The sequence below is a fragment of the Equus asinus genome, chromosome 27, assembly GCF_041296235.1.
Source record: "Equus asinus isolate D_3611 breed Donkey chromosome 27, EquAss-T2T_v2, whole genome shotgun sequence".
In the NCBI taxonomy this organism is placed as follows: domain Eukaryota; kingdom Metazoa; phylum Chordata; class Mammalia; order Perissodactyla; family Equidae; genus Equus; species Equus asinus.
The window spans coordinates 10,627,182-10,645,727 of NC_091816.1; the positions used below are offsets into that span (position 1 = coordinate 10,627,182).

The 18,546-nt window shown below is 39.3% G+C and overlaps 1 protein-coding gene across 7 annotated transcripts in view; it reads left to right on the plus strand.

Annotated features, from left to right (window-relative positions):
* The window catches only part of FUT10 (fucosyltransferase 10), a 259,761-nt gene that overhangs the window by 150,246 nt on the left and 90,969 nt on the right, over positions 1-18,546 (plus strand). For 5 of the 7 annotated variants that reach the window (XR_011498766.1, XR_011498764.1, XM_070499736.1 and 2 more), the window contains one exon: positions 2,483-2,611. Coding sequence is in view for 4 of the 7 variants with exons in the window: in XM_070499736.1 (XP_070355837.1) it covers positions 2,483-2,611 (129 nt within the window). In the remaining 3 variants the exon portion in view is untranslated. Of the gene's footprint in view, positions 1-2,482; positions 2,613-12,439; positions 18,533-18,546 lie in introns of those variants that run through there. The other 2 variants (XM_070499732.1, XR_011498763.1) reach the window with 2 other exon arrangements.

The window sequence follows — 18,546 nt, forward strand, 5'->3', positions numbered from 1 at the left end:
TATCAAGAACTCAAATTAGAGAGAAGGAGACATAAGGAAGGCATAGTTTCCTGACTATTTTTTCCCCCAAGAATCTACCTGTCAATTCACTTCAATTTATTGAGTGCCAACTAGGCACCAAGTACTGTATCTTCAGTTTGATCTGACTCTTAAATAAGCACTAGTGAGAGGACCATCCACTTGACAGAGTTAGGTTTAACTTGGTTTAGAGGATTGCCTTCCAGTACTGGAAAGAGATTGACATTCATGCATTGATTGGGGTCCCCTACCCATAAATGGAATAGGTGGTCATCATTTGATGACAGAAAAAACTCCAACTCTGGCAAAATTACTTACCCAATGGCTAAAATTTCTATCATTAAGGAAAAAAAATCCACGTACTTGAGCTAGTGTACTCACTCTCCATGAATCTTTCTAAATTGTAAATATCTTTGGGAGAACAGGTAACTTTATTTTCACTTTTTAGAATTTCGTGAAAGACGAGTTTCTCAGATAATTAGTTATTGCTCTGGAAAGCAAAGAGAAAGATCAGGAAGGGATGGAATACCACACATGGTAGACATTTTGCAGGGTACCATGGGTGGATCAAGGAGTGGCATCACAACAGAGAATTTGGGGAAGCCACTTGGCTGCACTGAGGTTTTTGAGGTCAGGGAAAGAGCATTGCGGAAGCAATGGAAGAGGTGTGTGAGTGGACTGATTTTACATGCCCTGAAGATCAAATTTTGATTACTCAACGGTTTGACCTCAGGCTACTCCGTGCCCTGAATCAGTTTGGTTCTTCCTAAAAGACTTTTTAGCTTGTCAGACTGATGTTCAGCTTGGTGTTGTAAAGCTCAGTGGCTTAAGGGCTTAGGAATCAGTGGTAGCTTCAAGCCCTGACTTCACTATTTAATGTCCATTCTTAGGCAAATCCTAACCTCTTGGAGCTTCAGCTCCCAATCTACGAAAAGGGATAGTACAACAGATCCTTGACGTTGGAGCAGGATGATTCATGGGGACTTCACAATTCCCAAACTTGGAAATACTGTTCTTTCACATCACTTTACCCCTCAAATGTTAATAAATTGGAACAGTAAAATGTTTAATGGGCAAATTTTTAATATTTCATTGACATAGAATATAACTTGGTAGGTTCTGACATACGTATATACCTGTGAAATCATCACCACCGCAATCAAGATAATGAACATATCCATTCTCCCCCAAAGTTTCCTTACATCTCTTCCTCCCACCCTCCAACCTATCCACATATCATTAAAATTTAAGTTACCCTTAGATTCAGAATAGCCCATTTTGGTATCAAGTAGACAACAAGTTGCATCAGGATGTGGATGTCAAGTAATTGGCCAAATTCACTCAGTTTTTAAGAGCTTCGCCATGTCATATTGTCATAACACCAACAATTCAAATATATATCTCAGCAAAATTGAAAATTAATCTATGTGATGTATCTTCAATGCTGCTTGTGACTATCTAGTCACGACTGTCAAAATCTAGAAATGCTAATGGTCTATTTATTACTCACTTCATGGGTTGTTTTCAGGACAAATGCAATAATGTATGTGAAAGTTCCTCATAAACTGTAATGTGCTATCCTAACAAAAGGTGTAATTTTTATTCTATAAGTCACTGCTTTCCCCATGTGGCCTTTTCACTGCCATGTATATGAATCTTTTGGTAGCACACACAGCTTTTCTGAAATCTGTATTAATCATTAATTAGAGAGCCTTGCAAGGCTTCCACAATGTTTATTGGTGTGATGGAACCGCTTTACACTGGCTTGAGAAAAAAACTCGTATGACCATGGGGAATCTTTTAACGGTTTTGGGACAGAGTCTAGTATACGTAAGTCATAGTTTAAGCATTACTTGGACTAGTAATACCAGACTAGAATGTATAGTAAACAAAATCAGCCAAGAACATTTCCCTATTCTAGTCTGTCTCTGTTAATCCTTGGGTAACACATTCAGAATAAAAAGCTCCCTTTCTCTATGATACTTGTATGGAGAGAGTGGTGGGCCAAGGACAAGAACATGAACTGAGTACATGAAGATATCATGACTGTTTATCAGCCTTGGTTAAACGTAATCTGGGTAACTGCCAGGGTCCATGCTGTCATAGAGTGAAGAAGTTTCCATCTTGAAGGTAAGACAGATCATTTATAACATTAATTGTATTTCATGGCTCTCTCCCTGACCTAAGAAAGTAATACATATAAAGTATGGAAATTCCTCCTCAATCGTCAGAGTTCAAATTCTGAAAACTCTTATAGTAGGATAATTAATGGTTGAGGAATCTATGGGAAAAAGCTCAGGGAACTGAAAATTCACCTAAGTGCAGGTATATTTTCCAAAGTCCTCATTACTATATATTTAAATATATATAAAAATAAAAAGACTAGATGGGAGAATATCAAAGACTTTAAAACAGCAATAAAATAACTCTTAAAATAGTAATAATATCATACATTTCAATTTAGCTTTCACACAGAGATGACTTCCGAGAAGATGCATGGCTGAGAGAAGGGAAGGGGGTGGATTATAACTGGAAAGAGGAATCATCAGTGCGGTGCCTTCCTCCTCCGTCTCCTGGATGTTCTCTCTCTGAGGTGAGTTCTGGAAGGTGAACCCCATGCTTGTGGCTTTAGCAGGAGGCTCATGGCTCTCCAAGAGCAGGAATAGTGCTGCGTGAAGGGCTTGAGGCTCCTGAATGAGCTTTCTCCTTGTTTGAGAAAATATATTAGGCAGGCCAAGCAGTCCATTTAAAAGAGCTCTTTGCTCCTCTTTGTTGTAGTCAATCCTTTAAATGCCATCTTTTCTGGGTTTTTCTTTTGCACACATGTTCAAAGCGGAGTCTTTAAGTGATAAGTATTTTTTTATGAGGAAGATTATTGCTGCGCTAACATCTGTGCCAATCTTCCTCTATTTTATGTGTGGGACACCACCACAGCATGGCTTGATGAGCAGTGTGTAGGTCTGCACCTGGGATTCGAACCCATGAGCCTGGGGCCACTGAAGCAGAGTATGTGAAATTAACCACTGTGCCACCACCCCAGCCCCTAAGTGATAAGTTTTAATCAATTCATTTCTTTGGAAGGTTTTCTTTTTCCCCCAGTGTTCTCTGAGAAATGCTACCTGCCTGCTTTGCTAGTCCTTGGGAAGGGCTGGGTGATGGCCAAACACCTGTCTAACATGAAGGCCTCCACCTGCACTTCTCTGTATTGTTACGGAAAGTTAGCATGTTGAGGTGACAAGGTAAGCAATTTAAAGTCCCCTTGTTAGAGTCACTTCCAGCACTTATAAAATAATAACAGAGCATTTTTTCAGCACTATGTACCAAGTCTTCTTCTAAATGCTTCCATGATTCTCTCTGTTAATACTCATCTCTACTGAATGAACAGCTATTGTTATTTTCTCACTTTTACAAGTGAGGAAGGGAATAGCAGAAGGGAAAAGTAACTTGCCCAGGATCGTATGCTAAGAGGCAAAGTCTGGGTGTGTATCCAGCACTGTGATTCCAGGCCCTTCACTTGTAACCCATCTCTCAGGCTGCCTCCTTATGTACCGTTATTCAACACTTCTTCTTGTGATCACAAACCCCACCTGCATCTTACTCCCCAAACTTGCCCAGGAGCAACATCTCACGAAGCTCCCAAAGTATGATGGAGCATTACCCAGAGCTATCTGTATTCATGAAAGGGCGCAAAAATAATCTATGTTCTAGGGAGAAACACACAGAAGAATGAGAGTAGAGGTGAGAGTCCCATAGACCTATCTGGTTTCACAAGACTCTTTCCTAAGACAACTTTAAATTGACTTAGAGTAACTTTTGTGTGATAATCCATAATTCAAGTGGTTGTAGAAAAAGCATACAGGGAAGTAAATCTGAAAAAAGTTCTAAATTCCTTTAAGAGAACTTGCAGACTATTTTCTTTATCTGGTTTTTAGGGCCTGCCTACATTAGTAATTGCTGATTATTTTAAGAGAAAGAAAACCAATTAAATAAACTAATCTAGGGTCTGTCACCTTTTTGCCTTGTTTCTTTTGTTGTTGTTGTTGGGGAAGATTTGCCCTGAGCTGATATCTGCTGCCAGTCTTCCTCTTTTTGTATGTGAGCCACCACCACAGCATGGCCACTGACAGATGAGTGGTGTAGGTCTGTGCCTGGGAGCCAGAACTGGGCCACTGAAGTGGAGTGCTGAAAAATTAACCACTAGGCCACTGGGGCTGGCCCTAGGATCTGCCACCTTTTACAATTGACCTTGGACCCACTTGGCCCTGTCCTAGGTCATAGTGCAGTAATAATAATAGCTTTATTCCTGGCTTCACATAACACCTGTCCTTGTTTTCTTTCTGCTTTTGTCTCATTTTTGTTCTTATTAACCTTGTCATTCTTCACATACCATGCAAGCTTCTGGAATCCATTCTTTAACAAAGGGAGTGAATAAATAAACTTTCTGTTGCATAGCTCTTTTGGAGAATAGATGAGATAATAAGAAAGTGGTTTTGAAACAGTAAAAAGCTATAGAAATGTGGTTTCTTGTTATTCCTTCCTTCTCGAATCTCTTTTCCTCCATTTGTGACTAACAAGTTTTCTCTCTTTTTGCTATACATTCTGTGATATTTGTTTAGGCTCTGGTTACTACTAATCTTCGGGGCATAAAGCTTGCTGTTCTACTATATAAACAAATTATTTTGTTTTTGTTTGTGTGTATGTGCATATTTTCTTGACGTCCTCCATTACTACAATAATTTTTTCTGGGGGTGCTTTATCTTTTAATCCCTCATCCTATCTCACTTTCTCGCATTATCTGTTACCCTTTGATCTTTCTCATTTTGCTTTCATAAAAGAAGAAAGATCAGAGCTGTTTGATGACATTTTAACCATTTTATCTTCATTCACCTACAGGAAAGGAACCATTACTTATTTTCGGTGATCAGAATATAATCAGGTTTTTACCCTTTGGCGATTCAATATTGTCAGGAAATTGTTCTGTTTATGGATCCTTCACAGGAGAATGCATCTCAGTCAGAGCAATTTTTTGAGAAAAGAACCTCATGGGACACTATAGGTTGAGAAAGTGCATCATCGGCACACTTTGCTCTTTGTCATTCATGATTTTCCAGGGTGAAGTAACATATTGTGTCATTTAAGTCTGAAAAGAAAGGAAAAGAAGGACCATTCCTCATCTAAACTTGGAAATTGAGATTACTCTATTATACCCTTTGTGTAAAATGTTTAAAAATCACGACAATTTTTATAACTTTATTTTTTATATTAATAAATATGAGGCTATTTCTTAAACAGTATTCTAAGAGCTTGAATGTGGATAACTAGAGATACCATTAAACAATAATAAAACATAGTGTTAATGAAATTAAATATGCTTGAATTTAGTGAGAAAGCCATACTGAGGGGTTTCTAAATGAAATTTTAAAAGATCTATTAAATCATGAATTTATTCCCCTGCAATGACTCAAAACATCAGAAGATAGGCAAGCAGAAAGGAAAAATTTTTGTTGTTAGTGCCATTGAGTTGATAGTGATAGCAGAGCTGAACCCAGGCCCTTCTTCCTAGTCTGTCTTAGTCTGGAAACTCTGCTGAAACCTGTCCCCCACGGCCCTGCTGGCATTTGAAATCCCGATGGCAAAGATTTCAGCATCACAGCAACACACAGCTGCCACAGTATGACAACCAATAGCTGGCGGTGTGCTTCCCTGACCAGGAAACAAACCTGGGTTGCAGGGATGGCAGCACCAATCTTAACCACTAGACCACCAGGGCTGGCTGGAAAGAACAAAGCAGGGCAAATATTCAAAATTGTAACTGCGGATGTTCCCCAATGGTAACTGAACTGCCCTATTACTTGACAATTTTGAGACCATGTCTGTGTCTTTCTCACAAGGTCACAGTCAATGTTGGTATAAATCTCTTTTTAATGGAGTGATAGAAATCTGGTTCTCAAGGGTTTAAGAGGATTCACTTTTATCACGTGTTCATATTCACCTAGGTTAATTAGTGTTTAGACAAAGCTAATCTTGTTAATAGAATTGTTCAATCCTTTGTAAAACGAGGACACTGAAGACATGTAACATAGAGCCCTTTGGAGTTTGAAACAGCCACTGGTCTCACTAGAATGCCTCAGTTTGGGGAGGTGTCCATTACAGAGAGGCATTCTTACTCTATCTTACCCTCTTGCTCATGTCCTTCTCTCTCCCTTAACATGGTCTATGTGGATGGTGAGAGTCACATACAGGGAGTGAGGACACATCTGTCACCAGTGGATAAATGCACAGTGGGAGGCCTGCCACATCTGCCATCCTTTCAGGATGTCAGAGAGAAGACATCCACAAAGGAGATGCAGGGCATTGGGCTGGTTTCATGCTGCCCCTAATTTGGTGGGTCAGACCTGGTACAAACTGAGGAGGAAGAGAGGCATTGTTCCTGAGAACATAGAGTGAAGTTGGAAGCCCTCCTCTTACTACCTCTGTGATCCTGCCAGTAATTTGATCTTTAAGCTTTCGTTTCCTCTTTGATAAAACTCAGATTCTAGTAGAACTAACTCCTAGGGCTGTAGTGAGGAGTAAATGAAAGAATTCAGTAAGACCCTTAGCAGAGTGCCAGGTGTTCAGTAAAAATTCACAAATGGAAGTTATCATTATTGTATATAATTTGACCATTCTGTCTTTTTGGCTTCTTTTGGTGTGAGGCCCTGGGCTTTCACTAATATAGTCCTGTGCTATTGACTTAAAAATGGAAAGGGATGGCTCTTCCTTTGGAGATAACATAGTTCATAACATCAGAATTTTACAGACCTCTTAAAAAAGTACACACACCCACACATATATGTACATATGTGTGTGTGCGCGTGCATATATGCACATTTATATCATATATATTTAATATTCTCTCTGTGCATCTATTGATGGGTCTGTTGATCTATTGCTTTCCTACTAGTAACATGTCTAGGCCTGATATCTTTAACATAAACTTGGAGAGATGCTGATTCAAAACAAAAATGAACCCCTGGGCTAGGACTCAGGTTTAGGCACCTAAGGGGCCCCCCAGTCTAATTTGTCTCAATATCATGCCTCCTGACAGCTTTTGCCTCTCACTGCCTCTGAAGTGAGGAAGCCTACAGGAAGCGAGCCAGTTCAGGTGTTCATCCAGGGTGAAACAAGCGAGTCAGGAGACAAAACTGAGTTAGGACCTGAGAGGATGCTGCTAGAACAATAGCTGGGGCAAATGGCTCCAAACTGTGCCTGTGGACCCAGAAAGGCACTGCCAGATTTCTTGGCTGAGCTGGGCTTGGTATGTGGTAATGAGGACAGATTCCCCTGAGCAGATCCAGTTCCACTCAATGATGAAACAGTGCCTCAAAGAGACTGACTATGCCCGCTCGGGTACGTAAGTCTAAGAGGAAGAAATGGCAGGCTGGGGAGTCATAGGTTGGAAATGAATGAAGTTGGCATGAAGAACACACTCTTAGGAGTGGGGGCTAAAGCAGCTCCCTGTCCTCGAAGGCCTCTATGGCTGGGAGAAGGAGCCACTCATGCAAGTGCTCTGTGTCCTTGGGAACAACTCACAGGGGTTGGGTCTCTTCTTGCTCAGTGATGTGATCCTCTCGGCTCTTTCCTATCAAGGACATGATCACCACCCCCCCCCCCCCCTTTACCCAAAGCTCTTTACCTATTATAGGCTATAAACATTATAATCATATTAAGTATTTTACTTATGAGACCATGCTATTGTACACAGTATAATAATAATAAATCTGGCTTAAGGTTTATTATGCCCACAGGGTACCTAATGCCTTGGTAAACCTTTCCTTTTCTATTTTGCTTTCTTTTTTGTCCTTCCCTAATTTTTGAAGCAAGGTGGCTGTATCTAGGACTCCAGTATTAGTTAGAAATTTAATTTTCTTTAAGCATTTGGATGATTACAGCTGACGGCATTTAGTGAATAATTTTTTTCTGAAAATTAATATCTGCCATGGCATTGAGTAATAGATGACCGCTGAGATGTTCGTGATAAGTGCGGTAGAAATCTCATGCGGGACGGAGGAGGAAGAGTCTAAGTGAATTAATGAGTGCCCCTTCTCTGCTCATGGCCTCCCCAAATGAAGAACCTGGTTCTCTATTTTGTAAAACACAAACCCAACCCCTAAGCAATTGACTGGAACAGAGGTGGGCCCCTGAGCTGGGACTCAGAGAGAGACTGAGTCTCTCCAGAGACTCACTCAAGAGCAGGCTTACTCATGTTAATTCAGCAGCAGAGGTGTGCTGGAAAAGCAAACAAAGCTGGTGAGGAGAAAGAATGACATAAACATAAAAATCAGAGCAGAGATGAATGGAAAAAGAGTCAAGACACCTTCCTATTTCCTGGTTCTCATCCCTTTCTAAGTCCGGCAGCATTCATTCAAATCTGCCCTGGGGTTTTGTGATACACCGCTGAAGTCAAATAACCAATTCCATGTCTTTCCTTAAGATAGCTTGAATTATTAATCTCATTTCTGTTATTTGCTGCCGAAGCAGCATTCGTGAATTGAGTAAATATTCCAGGTAAGACTGCCGTGACCGCTGGTGTTTTCTTTGGTGGGAGCGAGTGTGGGGTGGGGCAGGGAATAGGTCTCTGCTGCCCCATTTCAGACTGTCCCACTTATCTTACACCTTGTGCTTCAAAGTGTGTTTTCCCTTGAAGAGGTTCTTGAGAAGAAAATACTTTGACCTTGAGTTCCCCTCAGGAATTGACCCTGAGATATGTGAAACCTAGGGAAAACAACAGCTTTCTTCTCAAAATGTCAAAGATTTCTTCTGTTGTTAGAGCTGGAAGTTGATTGCACCTTTGGGGGCTAACAGTTCTTTTGTTTTGGAAAAACACCCTATAGGTTTTGCAAAGTTAAAGCCCAGATCCTATGTTGGAAAGGAGACAAGAAGAAGCTGAATTGTTCTACATAGTTATGTCAAGGGTTGTTTCCCTCCTGGGTAAAATAGCATCTCTAAGATTATGTGTGAGGAGAGGCTGACCTGTGATGACAGGGGAAGGGAAAAACTTGCTCTAATTTTTGTTTGTGTTTTTCCTACTCTGGGAGGTGGTTAAGGCCAGAGCCTCTGAAGCCAATCTCCTGGGTTTGAATCTTGGTTCTGCCATTGTATCAGTCAGGACCCAGTCAGGAGGCAGAACCACAACAGTTGCTTGAACAAGACAATTTGATAGAAAGAATTATTGATTAGGAAAAAAGTTGTTAATGAGGTGACTAAAAGGATTTCACTGAGCTAGCAACCTAAAGAAGCAGCTATCACCTCTAGGGCTGAAGGAACAAAGAGGAAAAGTTGAAATAGATAAAATTTAAATTATTGAAGAAGGAGCCCTGTGGAGATGAGACTCAGACCTCTGAGGAGGGGCCACTGCTTGGCTGAGACTGGAGTCCCTGAGTTACCAGGAGGTGCTGGTTGCCTAGTGCTGGCCTTTTGGAAGATGGGGACAAAAGAGGAAGGTGGTTCTGAAAGCAGTATGTATGCATGTGTGTGTGTGCGTTGGTGTGTGCATCCACACATGAGCAGATTATAACTCCCTTATGCCTTCTCCCAGCTTTCAGCCAAAGCTTATTGTATAGTATGTGACAACCTGGTCTCAGTTCTGTTTTGGGAATTAATGGTTTAACCTATGCCCATGCTCGGGGCAACACATAATGGAGATCAAAAGTCACTGAGAGGCTGGCACAGTGGCGTAGTGGTTAAGTTCGTGTGCTCCACTTCGGTGGCCAGGGGTTTGTGGGTTCAGATCCTGGATGCAGACCTACCCATCACTCATCAAGGCATGCTGTGGTAGCGTCCCACATACAAAATAGAGGAAGACTAGCACAGATGTTAGCTCAGTGACAATCTTCCTCAAGTGAAAAGAGGAAGATTGGCAATAGATGTTAGCCCAAGTCTCATCTTCCTCACCAAAATAAAAGTCACCTGAGAAGACTGGTTCTGAGATGGCCAGAGGTGAAATGTGGAAGAGTGCAGCTGAGAAACAGGTCCACCGGCAGACCATGCAGATGGGGGACAAATGGGATTCATTAATGAAAATAAAAGCATGCCATAGGGACTCCCAGAAATATGTTGGTGAGAAGAACTGGGTCAAATGGAATTGGGTGGGTAAGATTTAGACTTCTGTTTTTATTACATAACTCATTAGTTAATGGAAGAGTCAGTAAGATATTATGACAACTTTGAAAAGCATTTAAGAAACTAGAAACAAGAAAGTATTAGGATAAGATTGCAGAGTTAAATGCAAATCTATTTGATGTCCAACAAGCCATAAATCTTGGGGATTATCTCTTCCACCAGACAGAAATTATTTGCATTTCTAAACCACAAAAATCAAACGTTAACAAGTAACTTTACTAAGTCCAAAAATTTCAATCTTTAGTAAAAAATGAGATGAAGTAAATATATTGCCCTAGGCAATCCTTGGGTGACCTTTGCTCTCATATGATATTGAAAGGATATGCCACCCACCTTTTGGTGTATATTGTATATGTGTGTATATATGTGTCTGTATGTTCAGATTAAAAATTCATGAGGGTGAAAGTTGAACCTGGACATAAAAATTCAAGTTTCTAGTCACTGAAATAAGATCTGTAATAGTAAAGCAGAAAATGTCATTAGATAACCTAACGGCCATCCCAGCCCCATTTTCCTAGCTTTGCGTATCATTGTTCACTGCTTGGTTCCTAAGCCCTTTTTTTCTAGCCCCTATGCAGATTCTAAAAACTCCTTTTAATAAATTCAGCTAGTAAATACCCTTTAATAAATTTTCTGCTAAGTGACTAGAATGAGTTTTGTTTTTTAATCAAGAATGCTAATTGCTATAAAAGATGATGAAAGGACCTGATTTTGTGACTATACAAGCACGTTAGTGATCTTTAAGGAAATTAAAAAAGGAGGAGATGTGCCAGAAGAGTAAAGATAAAACCAAAGAAAGAAAAAGAAAGATTTCAGAAGTCATACACAATAGAAAAAATTTTTACAACAGGATATTGAATAAATGATTTATAACACTTGGGAAAGACAGTGGTCATCCTGAGGAACCCCTAGAGGTTCATTAAGAAGACAAGTCAGTTGAATCTTCATACCTTTATTTATGTGTTTTTAACTGGTCACGTTGTTTCTTTATTATTACTTACATAAAAAACTATGTATGAGGGGCTGGCCAGGTGGCTCAGTGGTTAAGTTCGCACATTCTGCTTCTCGGTGGCCTGGGGTTAACGGGTTCGGATCCCGGGTGCACACATGACACTGCTTGGCAAAAGCCGTGCTGTGGTAGGCATCCCACGTAAAAGTAGAGGAAGATGGGCATGGATGTTAGCTTAGGGCCAGTCTTCCTCAGCAGAAAGAGGAAGATTGGCAGTCGTTAGCTCAGGGCTAATCTTCCTCAAAAAGAAAAAAAACCCAAAAAAACAAAAAAACACTATGTATGAGGACTTAATAAGTGGATCATAACAGAAATAAAACACATTTTATATTTTATGTCAAGATACCTTTGTGTATATGGTAGAAGAAGCTAGAAAAGGGTAATATTGTAATTAGGAGATTTCAAAGGCTGTTTTATTGAAGTCACAGCAAGAGATGTCTACAGCAGCAATAGGACTGGAGAAAGTGAAAAAAAGCATAGTGCCCACTGTCCAAGCTAATATTACTGTTTTCACTGCAAATTAATTTGGGATCTCTATTAATCATGACAAATTTAAAGCAATTTTGCTAATGACATGGGAAAATCTTAATATAATGTTATGTGAAAAAAGGGGGAGGTACACAGATTGCACGTATAATATGATCTCAACGGGGTAGAAAATTACCTTGAAGAAAACGTGAGGGGCATATATTAAAATGTTAAAATGATGAACTTTGAGTTGCAGAATTATATTTAGAATAAGCCTATGTTATTTTTGTAATTAGAATTAAAGTCAAAAAAAGAAAGAAAAGAGAGGCTTCGGGGTTTCTGGTAGCAGAGAAAATATGAAACATTAACACACAGTTGGTCTGATAAGCTTGAGGAAGAGGAATTGTAGTTTTCCTGCAATTAAATTCTTAGAGAATTTTTTCATGTGAAATTTCATAACAAGAAAATAAATATCTCCAGTGCCTCCTCATGTACAGATTCATACTTATATTAGAAGTAGAATAATTTCTATATTGGAGTAATTAGAATTATAATAATTTGTTATTGTTTCTTGTAAGGGCCTTTCGTAAAAACCAAGGGCATAACATGAAAAACGAGGTCAGTGAAGGTTAATTCTGGGAGGAACCACAGTACAATAAGGAGGTAGATTTTGAGTGGCTAATCTGGTCCAAGAATAGATCTGAGAGAATAATTGACTAAACCAAGGTCACAGAATATGTTAATGGAAGAGCCAGAATTAGACCTTATGACTTGATTTTTCAGGCGGACAATGCTACCCATCACCCTACCTGGCCCAAAAGAAGAAATGCGGAGCCCACTTCAGTTCCAGTGATCGCTATCTATCACTGACTTGAATTCCTTACCCCAAAATGTCCTGTGAAAGCATACGTACCCACATTTTTTCCCCTTACGTTAAACTACTTTTGTATTCCAGACTCTATCTTTCTTTGGATGAGTGTGTGCTTGTGTGTGTATGTGTGTGTACTTGCATGTTTGTGGATGTGAGTGTCTTAGATTGACAAGGCTTGGAGAGATTAGGACATATTCCATATCCAGATTTTGGCCACAATAGACCAAACTGAAAACACTTGTCCTTCAATGATTAATGGGAGAGAAATTTAGGCATAACGGATGAGAAATTTACAAGATGCTTTTAATATAATTAAAAATAATGTCTCCATTGGCTCTGAACTCTTTTCCAAGCCTAGTATTGGCTTCTTTCCAGAACTAACACATTTCATCCAGCAACTGGAGAACACACTTTTAAGAAAAAGAAAAAATCTTTCTGTCTTTGGATTTATATTTGATTGACCATAGTGTAGTTCGTGAAATTTAATATTAGGTTACCATATTATGAAGGAATCACTGGGTTGCTCTTATTAATATTTTCATAAAATCATGGGATGTTTTAAAGCAGGAAGAAACACACTAGTTCATCTAAATCTGTCTCATTTTACAGATGAGGAAACTGAATCCAGGGAAGTTACACCATAGCTAACCATTAATCTTATGATTTTCCTTTTTTTCTTCATTCTTTCATTTGAAAAATAATTTTTGAGCATCTCTTATATGTTGGATGATGCAGTACCTCCTAAAGAGTTAAAAACCAAAAACCATGGTTCACAGCCTTCAGAAATAACAAAGCAGGGGAGGCACAGCATGCAATAATAAGCATTAATCTATCATAGCGTACGTTGCATTGAATTGTAGTCATGTTCCTAGAGTTACAAAAGATGAGGGAATAGTGAGATTTGCTTAGGCAGTCAGGAAAGCATTTCTAGAATGGATGACATTTTATGTGGACCTTGAAAGCTGAACAGAAATACACCAGCTTCAGAAACAGGGAAGAGTCTTCAAGGCAGAGGGAAATGAGAGATACAGGATGGAAGCATTCAAGTTTGTGTCTATTTGGGGAATGCCAAGGCCTGGCTTAATCTCTAGGGAGTGACTGAAGGTAAGATTGAGTAGATGAACTCTGATATAGTTGGAGATGGCTTTATAGGGCCAGCTTGTTTCTATAAACTTTATTCTACAGGTAATGGAAAGCTATCGAACAATGTTAAGCAAGGAAGTGACAATTTACTTATTTTTTACATGAGTCGCTATTTGAGAGGAATAGCTGGTGGTACTTTAGAGGATGGACCGGAGGGTGGACTGGAGGGAGGCAACTTCAGATGAAGATGATGAGGTAATAAACTAGGCCAATGAGGGTGTGCCTTACAAAGAAGAAGGAGGTATTTATGAACTTAGAATTGGCAGGACCTTACGATGATTGTGAGGGATAAGAGACAGGGAGCAGCCAAGCAGGAAAATGAGGTTTCTGGTTTTGAAGATTCAAGTCATGGTGATGCCATATAACTAGGCTATGAACTATATCAAAAGAGCGGTAGGGAAAAAGTTTGCATGTAGTGTCAGAGATATTCAGCTTACCGGTGATGGGACATTTAAAGGGAAGGTACACAGGAAATAAGTGAAAATCTGTGTCTTAAGTTCAGAAGAAAATTCTGTGCTGGTGTTAGTGATTTTGGAGTATTTAATGTAGATGAAAGATGAAGCTAAGGAAACTGAATAGAGAAAGAAGAGAAGTCTAAGAACAGAATTCTGGGACATACCATATTTAAGGGATGGATAGGAGGGAGGAACTATTATAAGACATGGTTAGACAGAATTATTTGTGTGGTAGGAAGAGAATAAAGAGCACAGTGTTGTGGGAATCATGTAAGTTATGATGCTTTCAGCTCCAATTAACAGTCAAACAAACTCAAAATGACTTTAACGATAAAGTGGATTTATCTGCTCATGTAACAACAATAACAACTGAAAACTCCAGAAGTAAGTAGGGCAGAGACCAGGTGTTTTAGTCACAAACCCAGCTCCGTTTCTTTCTGATTATCTCAGAAATGCCCTCCTCTGGGTGCTGGGTTCACCTTTAGACTGCTGGGGAAATGGCTATAGCAGTTCCAGACTTTCCATGCACGTACAACCAAGTCCTTTCTTCCAGTGGTTCTATCTCAAAAGTGGGGAAACTTCTTCTCCCCAGTTTCTATCAGTCTTGCTCTTCCATTATATTGCCTTCACATACCTATTGTGGAACCAATCCCTCTGGCCAGTAGACTTCCATATGCTGGTTGCATCATACTTGGGTTTCTAAACTGATCATCAGCATGGAAAGTAGAGAGGGCTTACCTCTTCATATGGGGGCTCAGTGATCCCTCTTTTGTCTCACAAAGTACAAGAGTGCTAACCAAAGAGGGTGAGGTGGAATGAGAGACAGGGGTATGTCTGTTATAAAAGCCAAAGGAGGAGAGAGTTTCAGAATGAAGGAGTAATTGTTCATACCAGAAATTTCAGATCAAGGAAGATAGGTATAATAATGAGATCATTACATCTGTCATTTATGTGGCCACTGGTGACCTTTGGGTAAGACCTTTCCCAGAAGTGCTGGATGCGCTCTTGCAAAATGCTCTCTGAAGGAGTGTGGCAGCAGAGAGAAGGAGAGAGAGAGGGAGTGTTAACTCAATCACAAGTCAATGAAGCATATAAATTAGTTTAAAACTATTCCTTTATTTTATTGTTTGCATCATCCCACTCTTTCGTAGGTTGAAAAAAGGAGGAAAAATTAATCCTACAATGTGAAAAGAGTGTGACAAGTTTGTGAACAAATGGAAGAGGATATAAACAAAGAGAGAATGATAAATGTATTTGGTGTGGCGAAAGGTGATCACTAAAAATGTGAGAGATGGGATTTCCATCAACATTTCATTGGGATCAACATTATGATCAGAACCATGCCATGTTTTTGGTATGTTCTGTATAGTTAATTTCTTTGCTGCGATGAAAAATGGATAGGTTTAATTTACAAGGTCAGCCTTAGCAAAATTATATGCACTTTGTAATTGTACCGTAATTACATTAAAAGGCGGAGGCAATTTTCTTCAAGTGGGGCCAACCACTCAGAAGATTGGTATAGAAAAGCAATAGGGCAAATTTAGTCAACGACAGGCCGTAGAGTTTCCACATTTCCAATGATCAGTTAAAGCATAAAATAAGTTTTCAAGTTCTAAGATCAGTAAGAATTTAATGTTATTAATTCTGTGATAATAATAATAATATTAAAGGTATCCTCATGTGGCAGATAGGTGTATTTCAGCTTTCAGGGAAAATCATTCTAGCAATGGTCCCCATTTCATTTTCATTTGTATTGCACTTTTCACGATTCATTCAATTTTCTCCCCAAGTAATACTCCTGTGAATTAAGAAAAGGTGATATTATCTTTATTTCTAAATGAGAAAACAGAGTCCTAGAAGAGTTGCTAACTGATTAGTTGGAAGTTACCAGTTATCTTGACTGCTCACAATGTTTGGGTTGCAGCTGTTCTTTAGTGAATGGAGAGTTATCAAGATATGCAAAGCGAGACTCAAGGGCATATCCTGTTAGGACCATACTGAAGCTGGGAGAGGTGGATTCTTGGGTAGTTTTTTACTCAGAGCAGACCAAATAGACTGGGGTGAGGGTAAAGCTTCTAAAGTAAAGAACTGGACTAATGATTGACCCAGGCTCAGGCTAAGGACAAAAATGTGCAAAAAGCTTGTTTCATAGAACATCAAATTTGGAAATGACTAAAAAAGCATTCTAATATACTCTCTCCTTATACCATGAGGATGCAAAGACCCAGAGCATTGTGAGCTGGGTAAGAAGCAAATCTTCCTCACTAGCCCAGTGACTCCTAGCTCACTGCTCTTTCCACTGCCGCACATCACAATGTGGAGTTCTCAAGACAAGGAGCATAAACCTGATGGAGAAGCAAGTACGGATAGACAAGTCATGTGGTTCAGAGGCTCCTCTCCCATCAGAATTCAGAGGGCAGGGAAAGAGTTATTTCCCTAATGCCAAGGGAACAATTGGTCTGGTCAAGTAGCTGTGTGAAGGGCACTACAGGAGGATGAAAGAAATTCAAAGCCGGAAGAAGGACTTCTCAAAGTCTTGCTTGCTACAAACATGTCTGATGAATTACAAAGCTGGGCGTTGGGACATATCCTACATTCTCTGCAAAGATATTGAAACATTTGGAAATTTTCTGCAGTGCTGATGTAATTTGTCTTGATTTTGGGAGACGCAGTCAAATTTTTAAAATTGCGGACACTGTCCAATAATAGATACCTCTCTTTTGGGGGTTAGGGATGGAGAAGGGAATGCAACTTCTGGCTGATTTATCTCTCTCAGAGCAAGAAGCAAATAGCCTTGTTTATTATTAGCCATAGTTATTACACTATTTATAATCTGTTTTCCCATAAGAATAGTATTGCAATGATGAATGACAACATATATATAGAACAAAATGAATTTATGGCAGGATGCATTTCCAGGGACACGAACAAGAAATTAGGTCGGCAATATCTTCAAGCTGTGCTGGCAACTCCAATTCTGCCGAAGAACTCACCTTTGAAGGATAAGAATGAGCAGACACATTTCTAACATGTATTAGATTGCAAACTCCCCTCCCCGAAGAGAGGGCCATCTCTTATTCATTTTTTTTAATTGCTCAGCACCTTATTCATAGTGCACAATCAAATAAACGTACATAATAATAAATAAATAATAATAAATAATGTTGAAGTGCAACTGACTTTTTTATTATGACTTTCACTCATCACAATGACTAACATATATAGGGTGCTTACTGTGTGTTAGAAACTGTTCAAGTGCTTTACATGTTTTAACTCTCTATCCTCATGACAACCCTGTAAGGTAAATATTATCCTCTCTCCTCTTATATATTCAAAGGAAACAAGGCACAAAGAGATTGAGTAATTTGAAAGATTAAATAACACAGTCAAATAAACGGTAGATCTTGGATCTAATCCTGGGCACACTGGCTATGGCCACCGCTATACTACACTTCTTCTTGTGTGTGTGTAGGTGTGTGTGTGTGTGTGGTGTGGTGTGAGTGAGGGTATGTATATTTTGCTATTAATGTATATCACTATAATTTAATTTATTTTCCCTTTCCTTATTGAATTATGTTGCAAATAGTAAATTTTTACTTTTATATTCTATTCCACTGAAGTCTATGTATTCTTGTGTCAGAACCGTGCCATAACGCTATAACATCTTTTGTTATCTGCTTGTCCCATCCCTTCTCATTTCCCTTATTTTTCAAAATTTTGGCTATTTTTCCACATTATTTTATCTTTCCTTTTTTGTTTTCGATGTCTTTTCCTGACTTAGGAAAAACTCTTCTTTCTCCAGAGACCTCAGGCCAGGAGCATTCTGTTAGAATGATGCAGGAAATACAGAGGTCAAGACGGACTCTGAGAGATAAAAAATAGCCTTAGGATGGGGATAGAAGTGTAAGGTATCAGGCACATGTGATGAGCTGGGGTTTTATCACTCCAGCCTTGCCATATTCAGCTGTGTGTGTGTATATGTATACACACATATTTTTTTTCTGGGCTTCAACTGACATATTCTCTGGATGTAGGAAGGGTGAAGGATTTGGGAAAGCAATTATTTTAGTTCACAAAATAGTCACTCTGGGTAGAGGGGACCTGATTGTTCTCTAGCCCAATGTGTCCTTGAAAAGATGGTAGCAAATATGAAGAGGCCAATGGAATGGTAGAAAAATGATTCAGAATATTTCAAAGATCTTTCTTATTGGATAAGGCTTGGTGATAGCCACCAAAGAATCTTCCACAGTTTGGGTGCTGGGGGTGGGAAAGGTTGATTTGGGGGAAAGGAAGTGGAAGTTCCTTCTGTTTTGATGATAATAATTGCTATTCATTGCATGCTTACTATGGGCCAGGTGATATTCTAAGAGCTTTACATACCTTATCTCTTTGTGCCCACCCAATTCTATAAAGTAGGTAAT